Source organism: Oncorhynchus keta, unplaced genomic scaffold (assembly GCF_023373465.1).
Source record: "Oncorhynchus keta strain PuntledgeMale-10-30-2019 unplaced genomic scaffold, Oket_V2 Un_scaffold_275_pilon_pilon, whole genome shotgun sequence".
Classification (NCBI taxonomy): Eukaryota; Metazoa; Chordata; class Actinopteri; order Salmoniformes; family Salmonidae; genus Oncorhynchus; species Oncorhynchus keta.
This window is the reverse complement of record NW_026290897.1, coordinates 409,080-434,153: the sequence shown is the minus strand read 5'-3', so window position 1 is coordinate 434,153 and position 25,074 is coordinate 409,080. Positions and strand designations below refer to the sequence as shown.

The following is a 25,074-nucleotide window of genomic DNA, read 5'->3' as shown; positions in this document are numbered from 1 at the left end:
GCATGATAGCAGTAATGCTCCCGATTTAATAAAAACTGTCAAATACAAGGAGCTAACAGTCAATACTGTTGGAGAGCTGATTTGGTCGATCTCTTCAGTTTACATGAATGAAGAGATGAATTATCTCTGTGTCCATTGATTCTGCCCCTTTCTCTCCAGGTAAATTGGCTGATGACAGGCAGGGTGATAGCTTGTATCCTCTCTCTCTCTCTCTCTCTCTCTCTCTCTCTCTCTCTCTCTCTCTCTCTCTCTGTTTAAACTGTTTAACTGTTTAACTGTTTAAAAGCCTCTCACTCTCTGTGTCTTTAAAGAAGGACGTGAAGGATAGTGAGAAGGACAGTGTAGAGTAGATGAGATGTGGGCTGCTACAGTATGAAGGAGCTGCAGCTGCTCCCAGTAGACTATACTTACAGAGATGTGGAGAAACAGTTCAAACACAAGCTTAATGAAGACGAATGGAGAGGCATGTTGGTACACACACACACACACACACACACACACACACACACACACACACACACACACACACACACACACACACACACACACACACACACACACACACACACACACACACACACACACACACACACACACACACACACACACACACACACACACAGTGGTGAGAGTGCTTGAGTTCGTTGTAGAACGTATGGTGGAACCCGACCTTAACTGAACTGTCTCATTTATTTTGGTGCAGAAACTCAGCGCAGTTCCCATTTGCCCCTAACAAGGAGGTCAAGGCTCAAATACAGCATATGTCACTGTCTGACCCCTTTCTCATCTTCCTGGACTGTTAGAAATGGGATAAAAGGAGGAGGAAAAGGAGGAAGGAGGAAGTCAATGACTTATTTTCCTATAGACAGTTAGCAGACCTTTCTGCCTCAGAGGTGGAGTAGTGTACAATATCAAATGAGCAGTGTTATTTTTAAGCGTGGAAAAACAGATACTTCCTATCTTAGAGTAGTTGTTTAAAACAAACTGTACACTACTTCATCTCTGTAGTCAACCTAATTGATACCCAGCATTAAACTGTCCATTAAAGCACCTCTACGTTGCAATAAGTAGATCCTCATGTTCTAGAACACACTAACAAATCTAATTGAACCATGATCTTAATGTAATGTATTTCACTTCATCTAGTATACTCAGTTGAAAGGGGTTGGATAGACTAATGACATTACCATGACTCTCCTACTTTCCATTCCAGAACCAGATGCTGGTTTATGGTTGTAATGTACTGTATGTGCACATGACTGACTTTATGAGTTATACCATTGGCTCATACATTAGTCGTAAAGGCAAACGCTTAGCCTCATATTATCCTGAGGGAAATCCACACTTTTAAGTGTCATGGCTGTATTTGATAGGTCACATGCTTTTTACGTGTCAGCCTCACCAAGGATATTTTTGAGAGAGAGAGAAAATCACACAGACACACAAAGAATTTGAAAACAAATCAAACATTGATAAACTCCCATATCTGTGCAATCATGGCAGCAAGATTCGTGGCCCGTTGCCATGAGAAAAGGGAAACTAGTAGAGCACAAACAACATTGCAAATACCACCAATGTTTATCTATTTATCTTCCCCTACTATTCATACTAGAACTATTTGCACATTACTAAAACACTGTAAATAGCCGATAATAAAACGCTTGAAATGTATTTATCTTTTTGAAACCTTTTTGAGTGCAATATTTACTGTTAAATTCTAATCGTTTTTTGTTAATGTTTTGTGTCTTCTCACCTTTGTTTATTGTTTATTTCACTTGCTTTGACAATGTAAACATATGTTTCTCATGCCAATAAAGCCCCTTTGAATTGATTTGAGAGCGAGAGAGACGGAGAGACAGACAGAGAGAGAGGTATATTTTCTCTTCACCTTTTTCAATGCTTTGCTAGATAAGCTCAGCTTCTCTTTTTCCTTCCCTGTAAAAAAGAAATCCTCTAAAACATTAACTCTGTGGACTGTCATGTTCAGGTTCACTTTGATCTCACTGTTCTTTCTAACATGGAGGAACGGAATCATTTTACATTGTGTCTAAACAGATGCGGCTTTCTTCTTAAGCTCTCTAAATGTCACTGGCTGCTGTGATGTGAAATAAATAGTGAAGATTAAGTCTTTGTAATTATTCAACAGTAGGTATCATAATCTTACACTTCCTTTGAAAAGTGAAATGTTAAAATGGCACTTCAGTTGTAAATAGAGTGAAAAGCATGAACAGAGCATTTAGTCTTGATGGCTTCTGTCACATAACGAAAACAATATCTGAAACTCAACAGACGCTTCTTCTTTTTGTTTTTGGAGGCCCTGTTGCCAAGAATTGTCAGTCAAATTGCTGAATGGAGGGTAGTATGCTGGAAAATACGTACTTGAATTAGCTAATATGCAGGTCTAAACAGCTGTTTTTGCAGCTGTCCTTTCATTGTGGAATAAAACAATTCATAACATGCTAGGCAGTGTATTAACATTGCTGTAATGGGTGTGTATGTGATCTTACACACCAACCCACAACGATTGTGTAGGAGAAAGATACTGTAACAACTAACAATGACTGGCAAAAATGGCAGGTATATGTTGCTCGACAACCCAAAAGAAAACATCCTTATCCATAGCATTTCCATAATTTCAGCTAATTTGCTCCAGTCGTTGCGTTAATCTGCGCCGATTTGTTGATTGTCAGTTTTCCAGACACATTTCTGTAGCCGAACACAAACAGTATTTGCAGCAGGACCTCTCTCTGTTCTGTCAGTAGTGCCAAGCAACACAGCCACAAATTGGAATGTGGTAGAGCTCTGGGAAGGCAGCCAAGATTGAAATTAGACAATAACCTCTGCTCCCCTATACTGGCTCTCTCCTCCAGCTGCAGGCAGATCCATTTGTTTAATACAGTCAGCCCTGTAGTGTATAATAGACTGATATATGAGTCACCGCTCAGCAGTTTGTGTTTCTCAGATTTATAGAGATTGAACAACTGGTCGGTTTCTACTTACTGTATGTAGTCTTATTGAGAAAAATACATGGAAAGGAAGGGTGCATGCAGCCAGCACAGCACAGCACAGCACACGGTAGATAGATAGAGTACACCCACGCCAGCTTACAGCTGTATCTTTACAATACATGCATGGAGATGGAGACAGTTATTTACCTAATCCATACTAGCCTAAAGAGTTTTGTTTTTGCGAGTAAGAAGAGAAACATGAAAGCTTAACAGGTAATACTACAGATCCTACTGATTGTACACAATGAATTTGCTGGATGAATAATTTGTTGGTACATCAGATCTATTTACATAAGCATTGGATGGTAGAAAACTTTTATACTGTCACTTTTAATCCAGGAAGCTTTTCTGCCTGAGTCAAATTATAACGGTAGCCTGGTTTATAAACGTTGTTTCAACTTCCTGAGTTAAATAGAATTTTCATGCAATTACTCTCAAAGAATTAGAGGATTAGTTTCCAGTGAGTCCCTGAAACAGTGACTGGTACCTGCATTTTGCAGTGTGTACAGAGGCAAAACCATTCTAATGAGTGTGTTAACCAGTAATAGTGTATAGATAAATGTGTCTGTTCTGCCAAGGCAATAGGAGAAGACTCCATTCTCCGCAGCTCTCAATAGGGATGGATCCAGGTCACTGAGCCCATACCCACCTGTCATATCTAGTACAGCAACACCACCATCAGCACTAATACCACTGAAACAAACCCATCTACTGTGGTGAAAAGCTTTCCTGTATGGCAATTAAACAATGCATTATCTCAGATAATGACACCTAAACCCACAATAGCCATAGACCAGAGCTAAGAGTGCAGTAAAAGTAAGCCTGGTTTAAATGATAGCATCTTGGAGCTGGAGTTACTTCAAAGCTGTCCCAAAGTAAACAGCATCTAGACATTCAAGGTTTAGAGGCGACTGCAAGACACCACCACCAAGCTGATTTGAACTACTCTCATGTCATTTCCTTATTATTATTTTTTTTAATTCTACCTTTATTTAACCAGGCAAGTCAGTTAAGAACATATTCTTATTTTCAATGACAGCCTGGGAACAGTGGGTTAACTGCCTGTTCAGGAGCAGAACGACAGATTTGTACCTTGTCAGCTCGGGGGTTTGAACTCGCAACCTTCCGGTTACTAGTCCAACGCTCTAACCACTAGGCTACGCTGCCGCCCCTTAAAGGTCCAATGCGGCCATTTTTTTTTATCTCAATATCAAACTGAAAACTTGCTGTTATTGGCAGAGAGGTGTGGAACTCTCTTTCTTATTGGTCTATTAAGTAATGTACATCCTGGTGATGTCACTAGGCAGGCCAAAACTTCATCCAGCAAAATAATAGCTGAAATTTCAAGCGGTCTTTTCAAACTGCTCTTACACTAAAAGGGCATTGTCATCATTGTCACAAATTTACAGTATTGTTCCAACCTCATAGTGTGGAAATATTGTATATATATATATAAAACACAGGGAAATCACATTTTTGACTGCACTGGGCCTTTAACGACTTGTGTGTCTGTGTCTGTGCTGCTAACAGCAGGCATTGTGGGAAAGCTTCCCCATGTTTCTGAGGCCTTATACTCTTCTCCACAGCCCTAAGCCCCTTTGTGGCGGTGGGCCAATGGCTTTGCACCCCTCTAGATCAAAGATGAAACCCCTCATTCAGCTACTGCTTTCTTTTAGGATTTGCTCTCGGGAGTGTGGACCAGACCAGACTCAGTGGTAAAGGGAGAAGAGGAGAGGGTGGTTCATCTACATAGTATGTAGACTAGCTGGATTGGACCCAGGCTAAGGACACAAATCCCTGTAGGCAAAGTGCTAGAACAGATGCTTTTGGTCATTATTGTATTGGTATCAACTAGGGATGTGGCGGTCACAAAAGTTTGTCAGCCGGTGATCGTCAATCAAATAACTGTCGGTCTCACGGTAATTGACCGTTAATTAACATAAACACATGTAGCATCTCCTGGCTTCCACACATAGCCTACAAGCCACTGATGCTGGCCTTTGGAACATATACATTTTAAAAAGTCTAATAAATCCATGTAATATAGCCTACACCTTCACAATAAATCTATTATTTACTTTAGACAGGTCTAAAGAAACATGATATTTAGAAAATGTAGTTTATTTCAACTCAATTGCAACTGCAACTCGCTGTTGACTGGGCTCCCTGCCTGTGCCATTAAACCCCTACAACTCATCCAGAACGCCGCAGCCCGTCTGGTGTTCAACCTTCCCAAGTTCTCTCACGTCACCCCGCTCCTCCGCTCTCTCCACTGGCTTCCAGTTGAAGCTCGCATCCGCTACAAGACCATGGTGCTTGCCTACGGAGCTGTGAGGGGAACGGCACCTCAGTACCTCCAGGCTCTGATCAGGCCCTACACCCAAACAAGGGCACTGCGTTCATCCACCTCTGGCCTGCTCGCCTCCCTACCACTGAGGAAGTACAGTTCCCGCTCAGCCCAGTCAAAACTGTTCGCTGCTCTGGCCCCCCAATGGTGGAACAAACTCCCTCACGACGCCAGTACAGCGGAGTCAATCACCACCTTCCGGAGACACCTGAAACCCCACCTCTTTAAGGAATACCTAGGATAGGATAAGTAATCCTTCTCACCCCCCCCCTCCCTAAACGATTTAGATGCACTATTGTAAAGTGGCTGTTCCACTGGATGTCATAAGGTGAATGCACCAATTTGTAAGTCGCTCTGGATAAGAGCGTCTGCTAAATGACTTAAATGTAATGTAAATGTAATTTCAGAAGGACAGAATAGCATACTCTAAGTTTGTCCTGATCTGGCTATGCCAAATGGCTGTAGGCTACACTAGTTCATTTAACAGATAAGATTTGCTTAGAATTCCGTGCCATTATTTTATAGTATGAAGAATACAATTGAACATAGCTGAATAATTCTCCAAATGATTTGACGGAGTGCGTTCATGCGGCTATTCTGTATTGAGCGGTTAACAAAGAAATAGTTATTCCTTTAAGCTTCATTTAGAGTTATTAATGTAACTATAGTTGTTCTACAAACGTTGGGCTATATGTTTAGATTTTTTATACATTGTAAGGCTGCATGATGCGACTTTAATGATGATTTGAAGAAAGTTGCTTGAAAGGCATGATCTCTGCTTTGTTTTTTTTTGCGCTGGCTGAACACACTTCATCAGTCACTCATTCACAACTTGACAAGCACTTAATAATGCTTAGAATTTAACGGCGGCATCTCCTTTGTGTGGCTGTAATGCACGTAATGTGCCCTCGCTGAGTGCGGCGATCAGTTAGCATGTTTGATATGCTACTAATGACCATCAGCAGCATCAGAGCTTGGAGAAGCCTAATTAACATGACTAACGGGCATGTGGAATTTGACTGCCTTTCTGACTCGTGACTGCCGGTGTGACGGTAATATGGTCACCGCAACAGCCCTAGTATCAACTACAGTGTTGAGGCTTTGGTGTGCATCTGTCACAGATCCAATGAATTTCTGACATACTTTGTGAATTGTTTTGACTGTATGGAAGTAGCTTTGTGTCATCATAATTCCGAACATGTGGTTGATTGATACAGCCTATTTATCCACATATTCCATATTCCTAAAACAGATCAAGCATGGTGTGAGTCGTAGGGGACATTTTTGAATATGTGACACAAGAGTAATAACAAGAAAAATGTAGCTACCTTTAGCGCTGTCCGTCATACGGAACCAAAGCACAACTCTCCTCGGCCCAGTGTTTGTTATGTTTATAGTGCACTATGTAGGGAATAGGGTCCCATTTGGGAAGCAGCCTCGGTGGAGTTGAGTGTGTTAATAAAACTGAGTTTCAGGTCTCAGGTGCAGGTCCCTTTAGCACTGTCCGTCATATGGAACTAAAGCACAACTCTCCTCGGCCCAGTGTTTGTTATGTTTGCTCTGCAGAGAACATGACAAAAGATGTCTGCGTCACTAACCTCAGACTTTTACTTACAGTCTCTCTCTCAACACTACCAAAACAAGCTGGCCCAGAGAAGAAACTTGACAGCGAAGTACACTATAATATCATTCAATCTCATTTCCTTTATTTTCTTAATTGACCACTTCAGTTTGTTTCCAAGTGTAGCCCATGTTTCTTAAGCCAGCAACAAGGAAGCAGTAATGTTCTTAGTTATGTCATGTACTGTAACATAGTACCTGGGAGGCTCCACTTAGGTTTAACTCCCGTCCCAAATAGACACATCTATATTAGGTGCACTCACATTTCAGCGAGAGCACCCTTGGGACTGTATCTTTCATATACATTAAAGTGAGCGTACACAAAATCTTTATCCCCATGAAGTCTTTCTGAGGGGACCTGCACCTGAGACCTGAAACTCAGTTTTATTAATACACTCAACTCCACCGAGGTTGCTTCCCAAATGGGACCCTATTCCCTACATAGTGCACTACATTTGACCAGGGCCCATAGTGCTCCCATAGGGCTCTGGTCAAAAGTACTGCTATATAAGTAATAGGGTAATATTTGGGATGCAAGACATCAAACACTGGTAGAGTACAAGTGAACAGTGAACAGGTGGTCTTTTATAGCCATGTTTATTTCCCAGCATGGGGTTAAACAATTCCATCAGGTCTGGTCCAGATTTATTAAAGCAAACAGGGCAGACTGACGACACAATGGGCATGTCCCAAATAGCAACCTATTTCCTATATAGTGTACTACTTTTGACCAGAGACCTATGGAATAGAGTTGAGACGCATTTGAGACGCAAACAATGCAGGGCCAAGCAGAAGAGAGTGGACAGGCTGTGAAAGAGAAAGACAATCAGGACACAGACTGAATAAAACTGTCATCTGTTTTTTTCCAGACTTCTGATAACACCAAATCTTTCTCTCTCAGACCTGTTCTACTGCTCCATTTGAGTCTAGTGAGGGGTGAGAGATAGGCTTGAATGGTATAACGTTTATACCGTATACCTGGGTATATGAAAATATTTTTTTCAATACTGTGAATACCATTGAAACTTTCTTTAAGGTTTTAATACATTTAAATATTTGTAGCTACTTTTTAAGTAAATACCTACGGTCAACTTGTGCAATACGTTAAAAGATTAAGAAGATCGTGTTCTTCATTTCACCTGTCACGTAATTACATTTTTAATTATAGTCCTCAGTCATGTTGTGATTGTTTACAAGCACACAATGATGAGAGACTGGAGCCTTGTGAGTCTGTTGTGCATCATACGCCAGGTGATCGAGTTACAGCATGGAATTCACAACTATATGTTTGCCAGCTAGATATCTTATAACTATTAAGTTAACTGTCTAATTTTTTAAAAATGCTATGCAGTTGTGCTTTTGATTTGCTAATTTAGTAGCTAGTTAACTATCTAGCTAAGTGGTTATCTTCTTCCGAAATCAAGCTAAGATTGGTAACAGCAGAAAAATCCCTCCTGGAGCCATGTTGTCTATTATTTGTTTTGTGCGCGCAGCAAACTGTGAGTAGCATTTATTTGTATAACTTTATGAGCTGGGATGTCTGTCCTGCAAATAATTGAGGTCAGAGACTGTATAAAATGTTTGCAATAATCTTTTTAGCATTCTCTATGCGATGTTACAGTTGAAGTGGGAAGTTTACATACTCTTAGGTTGGAGTCATTAAAACTCCTTTTTCAACCGCTCCACACATTTCTTGTTAACAAACTATAGTTTTGGCAAGTCGGTTAGGACATCTACTTTGTGCATGACACAAGTCATTTTTCCAACAATTGTTTACAGACAGATTATTTCACTTATAATTCACTGTATCACAATTCCAGTGGGTCAGATGTTTACATACACTAAGTTGACTGTGCCTTTAAACAGCTTGGACAATTCCAGAAAATGATGTCATGACTTTAGAAGCTTCTGATAGGCTAATTGACATATTTTGAGTGAATTGGAGGTGTACCTGTGGATGTATTTCAAGGCCTACCTTCAAACTCAGTGCCTCTTTGCTTGAACTCATGGGAAAATCAAAAGAAATCAGCCAAAACCTCAGAAAAAAATTGTAGACCTCCACAAGTCTGGTTCGTCCTTGGGAGCAATTTTCAAACGCCCGAAGGTACCACGTTCATCTGTACAAACAATAGTATGCAAGTATAAACACTATGGGACCACGCAGCCGTCATACCGCTCAGGAAGGAGATGTGTCCTGTCTCCTAGAGATGAACGTACTTTGGTGCGAAAATCAACCCCAGAACAACATCAAAGGAGAGTATCTGTATCCACAGTAAAACAAGTCATATATCGACATAACCTGAAAGGCCGCTCAGCAAGGAAGAAGCCACTGCTCCAAAACCACCATTAAAAAGCTAGACTATGGTTTGCAACTGCACATGGGGACAAAGATCGTACTTTTTGGAAAAATGTCCTCTGATCTGATGAAACAAAAATAGAACTATTTGGCCCTAATGACAATTGTCATGTTTGGAGGAAAAAGGGAGAGGCTTGCAATTTTTTGGAATTTTTTAATTTTACCTTTATTTTACTAGGCAAGTCGGTTAAGAACAAATTCTTAATTTTCAATGACGGCCTAGGAACAGTGGGTTAACTGCCTGTTCAGGGGCAGAACGACAGATTTTGTACCTTGTCAGCTTGGGGATTTGAACTTGCAACCTTTCGGTTACTAGTCCAATGCTCTAACCACTAGGTTACCCTGCCCCCCCACCCCCCAAGCCGAAGAACACCATCCCAACCATGAAGCACAGGGGTGGCAGCATCATATTGTGGAGCTGCTTTGCTGCAGGAGGGACTGGTGCACTTCACAAAATAGATAGCATCATGAGGGCGGAAAATTATGTGGATATATTGAAGCAACATCTCAAGACATCAGTCAGGAAGTTGAAGCTTGGTCGCAAATGGGTCTTCCAAATGGACAATGAACCCAAGCACACTAACAAAGTAGTGGCAAAATGGCTTAAGGACAACAAAGTCAAGGTATTGGAGTGGCCATCACAAAGCCTTGACCTCAACCCTATAGAAAATGTGTGGGCAGAACTGAAAAAGCGTGTGCGAGCAAGGAGGCCTACAAACCTGACTCAGTTACACCAGCTCTGTCAGGAGGAATGGGCCCAGATTCACCCAACTTATTGTGGGAGCTTGTGGAAGGCTACCTGAAATGTTTGACACAAGTTAAACAATTTAAAGGCAATGCTACCAAATACTAATTTAGTAAATGTAAAATTCTGACCCACTGGGAATGTGATGAAAGAAATAAAAGCTTAAATAAATCATTCTCTCTTCTATTATTCTGACATTTCACATTCTTAAAGTAAAGTGGTGATCTATAGAACATTTGTGGGCAGAACTGAAAAAGCTTGTGCGAGCAAGGAGGCCTACAAACCTAACTCAGTTACACCAGCTCTGCCAGGAGGAAGACCAAAATTCACCAAACTTATTGTGGGAAGCTTGTGGAAGGCTTTTGGAGCCAAATACTAATTGAGTGTATGTAATCTTCTGACCCACTCTGAACATGATGAAAGAAATAAAAGCTGAAATAAATCATTATTGTGAAAAATTGAGTTTAAATGTATTTGTCTAAGGTGTATATAAACTTCCAACTTCAACTGTACATGTACTTGTTAGCATTGCTATCCTTTGGATTGTTTTTTATTTTACTAGGCAAGTCAGTTAAGAACAAATTCTTATTTACAATGAAAGCCAGTGGGTTAACTGCCTTGTTCAGAGGCAGAATGGCAGATTTTTACCGTGTCAGCTTGAGGATTCGATCTAACAACCTTTCGGTTACTGATCCAATGTTCTAACCAATAGGCTACCTGCCGCCCCCCGGGTTATAGAGACTCGATTTTGTTCACTGCTGGTATTACAGAATGTTCCGGGATGGCACATGGTCGGTATGGAAATTTGGATACTGCCCAAGCCTAGTGTGTAAGGGACAGAGAGAGTGTGTAAGGGACAGAGAGAGTGTGTAAGGGGGAGGGGGGAGTGTAAGGGACAGAGAGAGAGAGGTAGAGAGAATGAGAGAGAGAAGGAAAGATGGGAGACAGACAGAGAGAAAGAAATTCACTTTAATGTTACTTCTTGTGTAGTCCTGGACCAGCAGTCAGTTAGTTCTTATGGGAGGGAACAGTCTGCTGTGCTGTGGGAGTAATGATTTTTAGCTTTAAACTGAATTACGGATCGATTCCTCCTGCAGATCAGAACACAGCTTGTGAGCTGACTGTGTGGACACGCTGTGCACTGGAGTCGCTTTACAAATTGACTGCCGAACACATAGTGAGGTATATATATATCTATATGTGTCAGCTTGGCATTGCATGTATGGGGGCATGCTGGTGGTGAATAGCCCCTATAATCACAGGAGGGTCCAGCTGCAGAATGTTTACCCTGAATTGGGTGGTAAATGAGCATGTATTTGGTGAGAAGGACCCAGGGAATCAGAGATTGGTGTTTACCCAAGCTGCAACTGGCCTGGTGGAGGTTGGGCAGAAGGGAAAGTGTTCAGTTTGTATTGCTAGTCTTGGTCTCCTTCCCTTCTGCTAAATGAAAGGGACAAAGCTACAGTGGCTGTCATCTTAAAGGAAATATTCAAATAAATAAAAACAACAGAGCAAATTACTTATGGTTATACTCTGGACTGAACTGGATGCTAGTGTAGTTGCAAGTTGACTAGTGTTTTATCCTTCTTACAGAAAGATGACTGGACTGGAGAACACATTAGCATAAGTATCGTGTCCTGGAGAACAGAGGCTATGCTGTGATTACTGAGCTCATAGTTGAACTGTTAAATTGCTTGTCAGCAGCTGATATGTTTCTGGCAAATGTCTGCTCATGATTGAATTAGTTTGTTGGTGTTTCTGTGAGGAGGAGGGAGGAGGAACACAGTCAAGGTGCTTACCTGCTGTCAAGCAGGTACTGATACTGATGGCTTTGGATTGTATTGTGTAACCTAAGTAGCCTATATTCTGCTCATTCTGACTCTCGTCCATCACAGAGTAGACATTGTTTTCTTTACATAGCCAATCACTTATTGTGAGGTCATTTCATTTTGATTTATTCATGAGAGTCAACATTGGAATTGAATAGTCTAAAGTGCAGATGGAAAAGGAAGATTCTAGACCCTTTGTATTAAAGTTAGTATGGAATTTTGCAGTCCAAGACTTGAGCGGAAAAAATACTTGATTTATTCTTACAAAATGTGGTTTTCGATGTCTTTTCTCTCTGTTCATGCTCTTGTGAATCTGGACTGTATGTTGACCAAACCAACGCAACAGTCCAAGCTGACTATACCAAACAGTTACAGTGGGGAGAACAAGTATTTGATACACTGCCGATTTTGCAGGTTTTCCCACTTGCAAAGCATGTAGAGGCTTGTCATTTTTATCATAGGTACACTTCAACTGTGAGAGACGGAATCTAAAACAAAAATCCAGAAAATCACATTGTATGATTTTTAAGGAATTAATTAGCATTTTATTGCATGACATAAGTATTTGATACATCAGAAAAGCGGAACTTAATATTTGGTACAGAAACTTTTGTTTGCAATTACAGAGATCATATGTTTCCTGTAGTTCTTGACCAGGTTTGCACACACTGCAGCAGGTATTTTGGCCCACTCCTCCATACAGACCTTCTCCAGATCCTTCAGGTTTCGGGTCTGTCAAGATTTTCTATTGGCTAGGCCACTCCAGGACCTTGAGATGCTTCTTATGAAGCCACTCCTTAGTTGCCCTGGCTGTGTGTTTCGGGTCGTTGTCATGCTGGAAGACCCAGCCATGACCCATCTTCAATGCTCTTACTGAGGGAAGGAGGTTGTTGGCCAAGATCTCGCGATACATGGCCCCATCCATCCTCCCCTCAATACGGTGCAGTCGTCCTGTCCCCTTTGCAGAAAAGCATCCCCAAAGAATGATGTTTCCACCTCCATGCTTCACGGTTGGGATGGTGTTCTTGGGGTTGTACTCATCCTTCTTCTTCCTCCAAACACGGCGAGTGGAGTTTAGACCAAAAAGCTATATTTTTGTCTCATCAGACCACATGACCTTCTCCCATTCCTCCTCTGGATCATCCAGATGGTCATTTGCAAACTTCAGATGGGCCTGGACATGCGCTGGCTTGAGGAGGGGGACCTTGCGTGCGCTGCAGGATTTTAATCCATGACGGCGTAGTGTTACTAATGGTTCTTTGAGACTGTGGTCCCAGCTCTCTTCAGGTCATTGACCAGGTCCTGCCGTGTAGTTCTGGGCTGATCCTTCACTTTCCTCATGATCATTGATGCCCCACGAGGTGAGATCTTGCATGGAGCCCCAGACCGAGGGTGATTGACCTTCATCTTGAACTTCTTCCATTTTCTAATAATTGCGCCAACAGTTGTTGCCTTCTCACCAAGCTGCTTGCCTATTGTCCTGTAGCCCATCCCAGCCTTGTGCAGGTCTACAATTTTATCCCTGATGTCCTTACACAGCTCTCTAGTCTTGGCCATTGTGGAGAGGTTGGAGTCTGTTTGATTGAGTGTGTGGACAGGTGTCTTTTATACAGGTAATGAGTGGAGAACAGGGGGGCTTCTTAAAGAAAATCTAACAGGACTGTGAGAGCCGGAATTCTTACTGGTTGGTAGGTGATCAAATACTTATGTCATGCAATAAAATGCTAATTAATTACTTAAAAATCATACAATGTGATTTTCTGGATTTTTGTTTTAGATTTCGTCTCTCACAGTTGAAGTGTACCGATGATAAAAATTACAGACCTCTACCTCTGCTTTTTAAATAGGAAAACCTGCAAAATCAGCAGTGTATCAAATACTTGTTCTCCCCACTGTATCTTATTTTATCTCCACATTTATGAGCAGCCTAATCTCGGGAGTTGATAGGCATGAAGTCATAAACAGTGCAATGCTTGAAGCACAGCGAAGAGCTGCTGGCAAAACCCACAAAAATGCTGTTTGAATGTATGCGTACGAGCCTGCTGGTGCCTACCATCGCTCAGTCAGACTGCTCTATCAAATCATAGACTTAATTATAACATAATTACACACAGAAATACGAGCCTTAGGTCATTAATATGGTCGAATCCGGAAACTATCATCTCGAAAACAAAACGTTTATTCTTTCAGTGAAATACGGAACTATTCCGTATTTTATCTTAACGGGTGGCATCCGTAAGTCTAAATATTGCTGTTACATTGCACAACCTTCAATGTTATGTCATAATTACGTAAAATCCTGGCAAATTAGTTCGCAACGAGCCAGGCGGCCCAACTGTTGCATATACCCTGACTCTGCGTGCAATGAACGCAAGAGAAGTGACACAATTTCACCTGGTTAATATTGCCTGCTAACCTGGATTTCTTTCAGCTAAATATGCAGGATTAAAAATATATACTTCTGTGTATTGATTTTAAGAAAGGCATTGATGTTTATGGTTAGGTACACGTTGGAGCAATGACAGTCCTTTTTCGTGAATGCGCACCGCATCGATTATATGCAACGCAGGACACGCTAGATAAACTAGTAATATCATCAACCATGTGTAGTTAACTAGTGATTATGATTGATTGATAGTTTTTTATAAGATAAGTTTAGTGCTAGCTAGCAACTTACCTTGGCTTCTTATTGCATTCGCGTAACTGGCAGGCTCCTCGTGAGGCAGGTGGTTAGAGCGTTGGACTCGTTAACTGTAAGATTGCAAGATTGAATCCCCGAGCTGACAAGGTAAAAATCTGTCATTCTGCCCCTGAACAAGGCAGTTAACCCACTGTACCTAGGCCGTCATTGGAAATAAGAATGTGTTCTTAACTGACTTGCTTAGTTAAATGAAGGTGTAAAAAATAAATTAAAAACGGGCCAAATCAGCATCCAAAAATACCGATTTCCGATTGTTATGAAAACTTGAAAACGGCCCTAATTAATCGGCCATTCCGATTAATCGGTCGACCTGTAGTGGAAAGTCTTTCCAAATAAAAACAATCCAATGAACTACTATGGTATTTACAGTACATGGAGAAAACAAATGCATCTCAGCAAATGAAGATGTAAACAGCCACAATTTCCCCTCCTCCTCTTCCAGCTCTCACAAGAGCTCATCATAGCACTATAATGTGAGAGAAGACTGCCAATTGCAAAGGATTGGGTATTCTTTCCCTTCTCAAAACACAGAGAGAAATTAAATGCATCTCTTCATTTGATTCAATGTGAGGAAAGCTTAATGCTTTTCTGTCTCTCTCTATGAGTGTTTTCTCAGACAGTACATCCTATTCAGTCTTTTTACGGCAGGATCAGGATCATGTAAGCTCTTTAATTCTCTGTTCTCTGAAACATTTATTGAAGAAAGAAATGTGCTGCTGGTGCAGATAGAGAGGAAGTGGCTGGGAGTGAAAACACTAGGTAGATGGCCGGTCAGTCAGTGTGTTTGCTCTGTCGTTTCTGTCTCTCTCACACCGTCGAGGATCGTGTTACACAGAGCTCCTTTGGCCATGGATCCACTCTGTTAATAAAAGCCTTCTATCCCAAGGCTATTTTAAAGCTCTACTCTACTCTACTGCTGCTTGTTCCCCTCTGCCAGATAGAGCCTTTAGGAGATATAGAGAGAGAATGACAGAGAAAGAGAGATTGGGAGAGGGAAAGAGAGACATCACTTGTTTTTCCAAACATGCTGGGCTTGGAGCTTGAATGTGAGGGCTGTCTAATGCTTAGTAACAGGTTTGCCTGGCCTGTTGCTGCTGTGCTCTTATGTTCCTACAGATTTTTCACCCCCAGTTCCCTGGTTCATGTAAGAACACCCCATGATAACATTTCTGTAACATTTACTCTGTCATGTTCGGGTGATAATACCCCAGACAATCTTAGTTCCACCAGTGGCAGATTTTACTGCTGCCAAAAAGCTTCCTGTGTAACATAGCGTGGTTTGGTTTTGTCCTAACGAGGACTGTAGCAGGCAGAGTTTGTTCATCCATCCTGCTCATCTCATCATTTTAATTACAGAGCGCTCATTGTCTGCTCTGACCCATTTTAGTGCAGGCTCTGCCGTCAGCTGCACAGTCCTTCCAATCACACTTCATTTCATCTGGCATTTGACTCAATCAGAGCCGGCCGTGAAACATGAACATTAAACGCCGGCGTTTCACCAAATGAATTGGGAGCAACAATATAACAATAACAAGATGTTGCTACTCGCTGTCCACTGAGGATGTGGCCAAGCGACTGCCACGGTAGGGTAGAGCTCTTAATGGTCAAGATTGATTCTGGTGGCTGGGGACCATTTCCAATGGTGTTGGTAAGAGACTGGGATGTGTCCCAAATGGCACCCTATTCATTTTATAGTGCACTGCTCTTGACAAGGGCCCAACGGTAGTGCACTACATAGGGCATAGGGTGCCATTTGGGATACAGTCTAGTTCTCAGGGGACAGTTGGACTTGTACCCAATGTGCCCTGGAACTGGAAGCACAATAAAACACATCTCATGGAAATGGGGCAGTCTTCCTAAAGAGTTTCACAATACTAATTAATGGCCTTATTGCAGTGTTTTCACTGAAGCTAATTTACTGGAACTCAGGCCAGCATCAATTGTTGTTGGTTGTTTTCCTATTGTCTCACCTTTGAGCGTGGTGTTTGTGTTATTGAGGTATAAATTCACCATGTGTTGGGAGCACACACCACAGAGGCGGTAAGTTTACAGATCTTAATTTGATCTGTATTGTCACAGCAAAATAATCCTGTGCAACAGGATTTTAATGTTTAGTCCATAATGTTGCTTGATCGGTGGTTAGGGTATTAGCTGGTCAAAATTTTCTGCGGCACTGAAAAATATTCAGCATAAAAAGAGTGATCAAATTAAGATCCTGCATCTGTATGTTGCAGGTAGTAATTGCATTGGGAAACAGTTGGATGTTGATGACGTTAATGAATAACTAAACACTGACAACCAACACACTACCTGCATGCTCTGGGAAGACATAGCCTACCTCCGCATCAGTTCTTGCCATTAGAAAGCCCACAATAACAACAAAATGATGTATTCACCTCCTTAGATCCTTATGTTCCCTCTCCATTTCCCACAATGTTCAGAGTTCTCTTGGTTCCAGGGCTATTGTTTGTTCACCCCCTAACGTCTCACTTACCAGAACAAAACCCAGGGGGGTTAGGAACAGAGGTAGCACTGCACAAAACCTTCCTATATCTTCCCACATCAACACAATGTTGCCTGTGTTTCAATAGAGAGAGATATCTCTGAGGCTTCAATGTGTAATCTAAAAGAAGAAGGGGACAGTGTAACACTTCACAGATAAGCCCAGGCTGCGTTGAGGTTAATTACTAGCCGAGTGCTGCTCAGAATGCCAGATGTGTGTGTGTCTGTGTTTGTGTGTGCTTCTCAGAATGCCTGACCATAGAATACCCTGGCCATGTCAGGTCTGAAAATACAGAAGGGGGAAGGGAGGACCGCTCCTTATTGACAGAGGTTTCACAGTTGAGGTTATCTGCAACTCTCTCTGTGTGTGTGTGTGTGTGTGTGTGTGTGTGTGTGTGTGTGTGTGTGTGTGTGTGTGTGTGTGTGTGTGTGTGTGTGTGTGTGTGTGTGTGTGTGTGTGTGTGTGTGTGTGTGTGTGTGTGTGTGTGTGTGTGTGTGTGTGTGTGTGTGTGTGTACCCCAGTGCTCAGATGCAGTTCAGTGGGACAGCAACCAGGTAAAGAGGTCTACAAACGGGTTGTGTTGAATGTATCAAACCACCTGCTTTGCCAACTGATAGTGGGGCTTGTGGCTTCCCTTCTCATTGGTGCATTACGCTGTTAACATTGCTGCTGATTCTACACGCTCTCTCTCCAAGGCATAGGCTAATTAATGGATACCATTCGTAGTTGATTAGCCACAGTTCTTTCGGTAATTACATTCGCATACTAACCACTCACAAGAAAACGAGGGGAGAAAAAAACAAAGGAGTGGAAAATAAATTAATGCACTTCTCATCTCGCTCTGATCTTAATTTGTTTCCACTATTGTTTGGCTTCCGCTTAAGATAAGAAACCATTTTTTCTCTCCCTCTATATTTGAGTTGTTCCACATTCATAATGTTTCACTAGAATGACTTTGAAATAATTACACAAAATGAGATTATTCCAGTGCTTTGTGCAAATGGAGAAAGTGTCTCACAGAGGGAGGACTCATGAAGACACAAACCTCTTCCCCTCTTCCTCCCTGCCCGGTGTAGGCTGGGGTTTGTGGGGTTTGTGCTGCTGCTGTAGCCTGGTCACAGAGAGGTGCATTGTGCTCTAGGGCCCAGCTGCTAGTGCATAATTCTTCATTCTGTGTCCCATTGTTTCTACCTGTCAGCATGCTTGTGTCTCAGAAGAAAGGAAGTGGCAGCCATTTTGCTAGGAGGGCTGTGTGTGTGGGTTTAGGGGGCTCGTCATGGACGCAAAACACAGCGCTGTTGCTATTTCTTAACTAAACTAAAGGACACATTTTGTAATAGCTCATCTAGCTACACTTATCCCCTCCATTCATGCTTGCCTTTCACCAATCCAAAAAACCACAACCGCTCCATGTCCTATTGGTACTCTCCCACCATCTTTTTTTAGTTCCTTGGCAGCATCCTCCTCCCTTGGGTTACTTGAAGTTAATAACCTGCCAGAGCATCTTGATACTTTGCTTTGTGATGCAAACCCGTGCTTAATTACCATCCCATAAGGCATGAATTTCATTATTCCAGATTCCAGATTTTCATTACCTTGCAGTGAATTGGCTACAGCTTCTCAAAAGACATATTCTACTATGTGACAATAGAGCAATGTCACCCAAGCAGAAACAACTAGAACTAAACTCAACACGTACATGTGAAAAACGTAAACGCAAGTGACACTAATTGAATGGATCTGTGAAAGGAAATATCTCTGTGACACTGATTTGACATAATCTTGGTACGAGGCCAGAGGTATAATGATGATCTGTTCTCTTCTCTTGCAGTTTGCCAACAACAACAACTACATGAACATGGCAGATGTAGCTGGTGGTGGTGATGTAAGTATCCCTTCTCCACTTTTCTCATCTATCCCTTCACGTTCTGATCCCTTCTCCATGTGCTGATCCCTTCTCCACGTTCTGATCCCTTCTCCACGTTCTGATCCCTTCTCCATGTTCTGATCCCTTCTCCACGTTCTGCTCCCATCTCCATGTTCTGATCCCTTCTCCACGTTCTGCTCCCTTTCTCCATGTGCTGATCCCTTCTCCACGATCTGATCCCTTCTCCACGTTCTGATCCCTTCTCCACGTTCTGATCCCTTCTCCACATTCTGCTCCCTTCTCCATGTTCTGATCCCTTCTCCACGTTCTGATCCCTTCTCCACATTCTGATCCCTTCTCCACGTTCTGATCCCTTCTCCACATTCTGATCCCTTCTCTATGTTCTGATCCCTTCTCTACGTTCTGATCCCTTCTCCATGTTCTGATCCCTTCTCCATGTTCTGATCCCTTCTCCACGTTCTGATCCCTTCTCTATGTTCTGATCCCTTCTCTACGTTCTGATCCCTTCTCCATGTTCTGATCCCTTCTCCATGTTCTGATCCCTTCTCCATGTTCTGATCCCTTCTCCATGTTCTGATCCCTTCTCCACGTTCTGATCCCTTCTCCACGTTCTGATCCCTTCTCTATGTTCTGATCCCTTCTCTACGTTCTGATCCCTTCTCCATGTTCTGATCCCTTCTCCATGTTCTGATCCCTTCTCCATGTTCTGATCCCTTCTCCATGTTCTGATCCCTTCTCCATGTTCTGATCCCTTCTCCATGTTCTGATCCCTTCTCTATGTTCTGATCCCTTCTCCATGTTCTGATCCCTTCTCCATGTTCTGATCCCTTCTCCATGTTCTGATCCCTTCTCTACGTTCTGATCCCTTCTCCATGTTCTGATCCCTTCTCTACGTTCTGATCCCTTCTCCATGTTCTGATCCCTTCTCTATGTTCTGATCCCTTCTCCATGTTCTGATCCCTTCTCCATGTTCTGATCCCTTCTCCACGTTCTGATCCCTTCTCCATGTTCTGATCCCTTCTCTATGTTCTGATCCCTTCTCCATGTTCTGATCCCTTCTCCATGTTCTGATCCCTTCTCCATGTTCTGATCCCTTCTCCACGTTCTGATCCCTTCTCCATGTTCTGATCCCTTCTCCATGTTCTGATCCCTTCTCCATGTTCTGATCCCTTCTCCACGTTCTGATCCCTTCTCCATGTTCTGATCCCTTCTCTATGTTCTGATCCCTTCTCTATGTTCTGATCCCTTCTCCATGTTCTGATCCCTTCTCCATGTTCTGATCCCTTCTCTACGTTCTGATCCCTTCTCCATGTTCTGATCCTTCTCTACGTACTGATCATGTCAAGGCCAACATTGGCGATGTAGGGAAGTCAATGAATCAGATGTCAAAGATAACAACTACTATTTGTCCGATAGTGGACCGGCAGACAAGCTATAGTAAATTATAGACTACAATTGTTTTTAACATTGAGTAAGGCTTTGTTGTATTGCTGTTTAATAGCTTCATACCGAAGCAAGACCCTGCATAGATTGGTAGTAAGATTAGTCAAGTTCTGAAAGCCTTGTGATGTGTCTAGCTTGACAGGACTCTGCAAGCCAAGCCAGGGTGAGGTGTCAGAAAGTTAGGGATGTAAACACCTGTTTTCCCTCGTGTTCCAAGACATGATCAAGGAGCCTGAGGAGAAACACGTGCCATCACTCACAAAACCACTCTCTGTCTTGCCTGGCAGTTCCAATGCCTTGAATGTCATGTGGCATGACTTTAGAAGTGTCTGAATGATCTGTGTATGTTATGGTAAGGACACATAGAGTAGGTTTGGGACTACTGCTGCTAAGCTGACAAACTCACATTTCATGTCCCTCTGAGCGTTGGTGACTGAGGATTCAACAGTGTGCTAAATATACCAGTGTCGTCGACCTCCACACTCTCTCCTGCCTTGTCATTAGGAAGAAGTGCACCAAAAATAGCCATCATCCATCCACAATAGTTCAAAACAGAGCAATCTCATACTGTTTAGTGTACCAGGGTGCTGTCTAAAGAGAGACTGATCTAGCCTGCTCTCTCAAACATGTATCAAGCAGCCACAGTATTGCCATAGAGAAGATGAAAACAGATGCCTTTGTAATGTTACACATCACATCTTTCTCCATGGTTGAGAAAGCTATTGTTTCTTAACTCATTTGCTCAATGGTGATGCTACTCAGTCATGCAGATACAGTTCAGCCGGGACTGCACAGAGTGACGCAACTACAAAGCTTTCATAGAGTCTTATAGGGAGATGTTTCATTTGCCAACAAATTTGCTAAAACTTAGTGCATCCATCCTCCATGTCCAGGGGCTGCTGAGGCCAAAGAAATATAATTACTTGAACCGGCATCCCCATGCAACTCAATGTGCCATGGTCAAAGGGTCTTTTTTTAACCCAATCTAGTTACTCTACTTCTATGGCTGAGACCCTCTGTGGTGAGGCGAGTGGAGTCCACACCATCACAAGCTGTTCAGAGATCATTCAGCCCAAGCTGTGAAAGCCCAGTGTGGCTGGACTGGCTGGGTGGGGGCTGGTGGTAGGGGGAAGGCAGGAGAGTTGATAGAACAGCCAAGCAGCTCATTTGCATTTGATCAAAAGGAGCAACTGTTTCCAGTGTTATGGCGCAGATGGCATTGTACTTCAGCCCACATTTTGTGTGTGTGTGTGCGTGCGTGTGCGTGCGTGCGTGCGTGTAGAGAACGATATAGAAAAATATGTCTGAGTGTAACCACAGACAGAGCACCGAATATTTATTTTTTCTAATGAAAAAAAAGGATTGGAGTGTGTAAAGTATTGTTTCTTGTAACCTGAACTGGGGGGAAATTTAAGTGACTTTCCACTTTGAATTGTGTAATTTCACACTAAAATGAGATTTCTCTCTACTGTAACGCTGTATTAATCAAGTTAATGTGACAGGCCTTGGCTCTGGGTGCACTGGAAGGGAAGGCTTCTGTACCAGCACCAGCCAAAATGGATCTGGCTCCATGATGAATGAGTGACTTTAACAGCAGCTAAATATATACAACTGCATTCTGCATAGACAATTGAGGCTAATGGTAATTGTAAAAAAAAAACCATCTAGTTCTCTTGCAACTGTATAATGCAGATCACTGAGTCATCTCTACACAAAGACTACTGGCTATTTACTCACTGGTATACTAAAACTCAGAGAACATCTTTAAATTAGCCAATATGCTTATTCAAATAGATTAAACAATATTAGATACTTAGATGACTAGTGTATCAAAATAAACCAATATGCTTATTCAATAGATAAAATAATGTTGGATATGTAGATGGCTGGTGTATCAAAATCAACCAAAACATCATATGTAACAGATAAAATAACATTGGATATTTACTGTAGATGGCTGGTGTGTTATTATTCTGAACTTACAGAATGAGATAAGATGACCTTGGTGTGCTCCTGTTAAAACACCCATCCTGACAGGGAGGATTGGCTGCTCTCCTTAGAGAGTATGATACTGTACACCGGGATTCAATTCCACTCAGCGGTGGGTATCACTTCTCCCTTCCAATCAAATTAGACAGGAGTAATGATCTATGTAGAAATGGATTCGAGATGGTTACACATTTGAAATGTTGATTACGGGCCCACTGTGATGTTATTGTTTGAGTATCTTTATGCTCCTCTGCCTCTCTAGATGTTGGAAACTGGAGTCTCAATCCTGGCTCTATTGATCCCGGGGCCTATTATATTCAGTAATTGCATGGCTCTGCCTTTAACAAGTCTTGGTTATTGCATCAGTGAATTGGATTACAGAAGTTTATTGAAAGGCTGGAGATATTGCCTCAAAAGCTTTTTCTTGCTGCTGTCTTCGATATTGGGAGTGAGAACACCATACATGTTCTAGATAGAAGGAATATGAGATAGATTGGAGTTCTCGATGGTTCACAGAAACACATCAGATCATTAGCATCTGAAACTCAACCATGCAACCATGTCTCATGCGTTTCCTGAATATTTCCATAATCCTTGCCTGTTAGCTCCAATAGTCAACACTTTAGCAGTGAGCCAATGTGTTTGTCATAAACCTGATGGCCTTTTCACCATGCACGTAATGCTGCCTGTGTATTAACACATTACATCATACAACACTGGGGCTCTGTGGCTGCCTGGGAGATTCCCTATACATCTGCCCACACATGCTGGATTGATCTGGTCTGGCCTCAGCTCCCGCTTACAAGCCCTGCTCTGCCCCCTATGCCATCGGACCCTACACCTGCCCATGGAACGACCCGTCACACAAACACACGCACACATAACACAAACAAAATGCACACACACACAGTGACTGACATGGACACACACACACACACAAACATGAAGCCAGCATCTGGTTCGCTTGGCACTTGGCTGTGCTGAGCTTTCATAACAATTTAAATGGATAACCAGGCTGCTGATGTCAAGGAAGTGGATTGTGCGTCTCTTAATCTGAGATCAAAGCCCCTCTAAACTGCTCCTGGTGCAGAATTAGCCAGGCTTTATGTGAAGTGACACCAGGCAGTAATGCTGCAATGCTGTAACAGTGTGTTACTCTCTGGGCTCCACCAGCCATCCATCCAGCCAGGCAGACAGGCACTTCAAGTCTGGCACCTCTCCCCGTCAGAGGATTTTTTTTATTTCACCTTTATTTAACCAGGTAGGCTAGTTGAGAACAAGTTCTCATTTGCAACTGCGACCTGGCCAAGATAAAGCAAAGCAGTTCGACACATACAACAACACAGAGTTACACATGGAATAAACAAACATACAATCAATAATACAGTAGAAAAATCTATATACAGCATGTGCAAATGAGGTAGGATAAGAGAGGTAAGGCAATAAATAGGCCGTGGTGGTGAAGTAATTACAATTAGCAATTAAACACTGGAATGGTAGAATGTGCAGAAGATGAATGTGCAAGTAGAGATACTGGGGTGCAAAGGAGCAAGATAAGTAAATAAATACAGTATGGGGATGAGGTAGATTGGATGGGTTATTTAGAGATGAGCTATGTACAGGTGCAGTGATCTCTGAGCTGCTCTGACAGCTGGTGCTTACATTTACATTTACATTTACATTTAAGTCATTTAGCAGACGCTCTTATCCAGAGCGACTTACAAATTGGTGCATTCACCTTATGACATCCAGTGGAACAGCCACTTTACAATAGTGCATCTAAATCTTTTAGGGGGGGGGGGTGAGAAGGATTACTTATCCTATCCTAGGTATTCCTTAAAGAGGTGGGGTTTCAGGTGTCTCCGGAAGGTGGTGATTGACTCCGCTGTCCTGGCGTCGTGAGGGAGTTTGTTCCACCATTGGGGGCCAGAGCAGCGAACAGTTTTGACTGGGCTGAGCGGGAACTGTACTTCCTCAGTGGTAGGGAGGCGAGCAGGCCAGAGGTGGATGAACGCAGTGCCCTTGTTTGGGTGTAGGGCCTGATCAGAGCCTGGAGGTACTGAGGTGCCGTTCCCCTCACAGCTCCGTAGGCAAGCACCATGGTCTTGTAGCGGATGCGAGCTTCAACTGGAAGCCAGTGGAGAGAGTGGAGGAGCGGGGTGACGTGAGAGAACTTGGGAAGGTTGAACACCAGACGGGCTGCGGCGTTCTGGATGAGTTGTAGGGGTTTAATGGCACAGGCAGGGAGCCCAGCCAACAGCGAGTTGCAGTAATCCAGACGGGAGATGACAAGTGCCTGGATTAGGACCTGCGCCGCTTCCTGTGTGAGGCAGGGTCGTACTCTGCGGATGTTGTAGAGCATGAACCTACAGGAACGGGCCACCGCCTTGATGTTAGTTGAGAACGACAGGGTGTTGTCCAGGATCACGCCACGGTTCTTAGCGCTCTGGGAGGAGGACACAATGGAGTTGTCAACCGTGATGGCGAGATCATGGAACGGGCAGTCCTTCCCCGGGAGGAAGAGCAGCTCCGTCTTGCCGAGGTTCAGCTTGAGGTGGTGATCCGTCATCCACTAGCTTAAAGCTAGTGAGGGAGGTAAGAGTCTCCAGCTTTAGAGATTTTTGCAGTTCGTTCAAGCCATTGGC

The 25,074-nt window shown here is 42.7% G+C and overlaps 1 protein-coding gene across 1 annotated transcript in view; it reads left to right on the top strand.

The window, feature by feature from the left end:
* LOC118393993 (TOX high mobility group box family member 3-like) overlaps positions 1–25,074 on the top strand; it is a 64,036-nt gene that overhangs the window by 17,476 nt on the left and 21,486 nt on the right. The window contains exon 2 of the mRNA XM_052515488.1: positions 18,941–18,994. Within this exon, the coding sequence (XP_052371448.1) occupies positions 18,941–18,994 (54 nt within the window). The remainder of the gene's footprint in view (positions 1–18,940; positions 18,995–25,074) is intronic.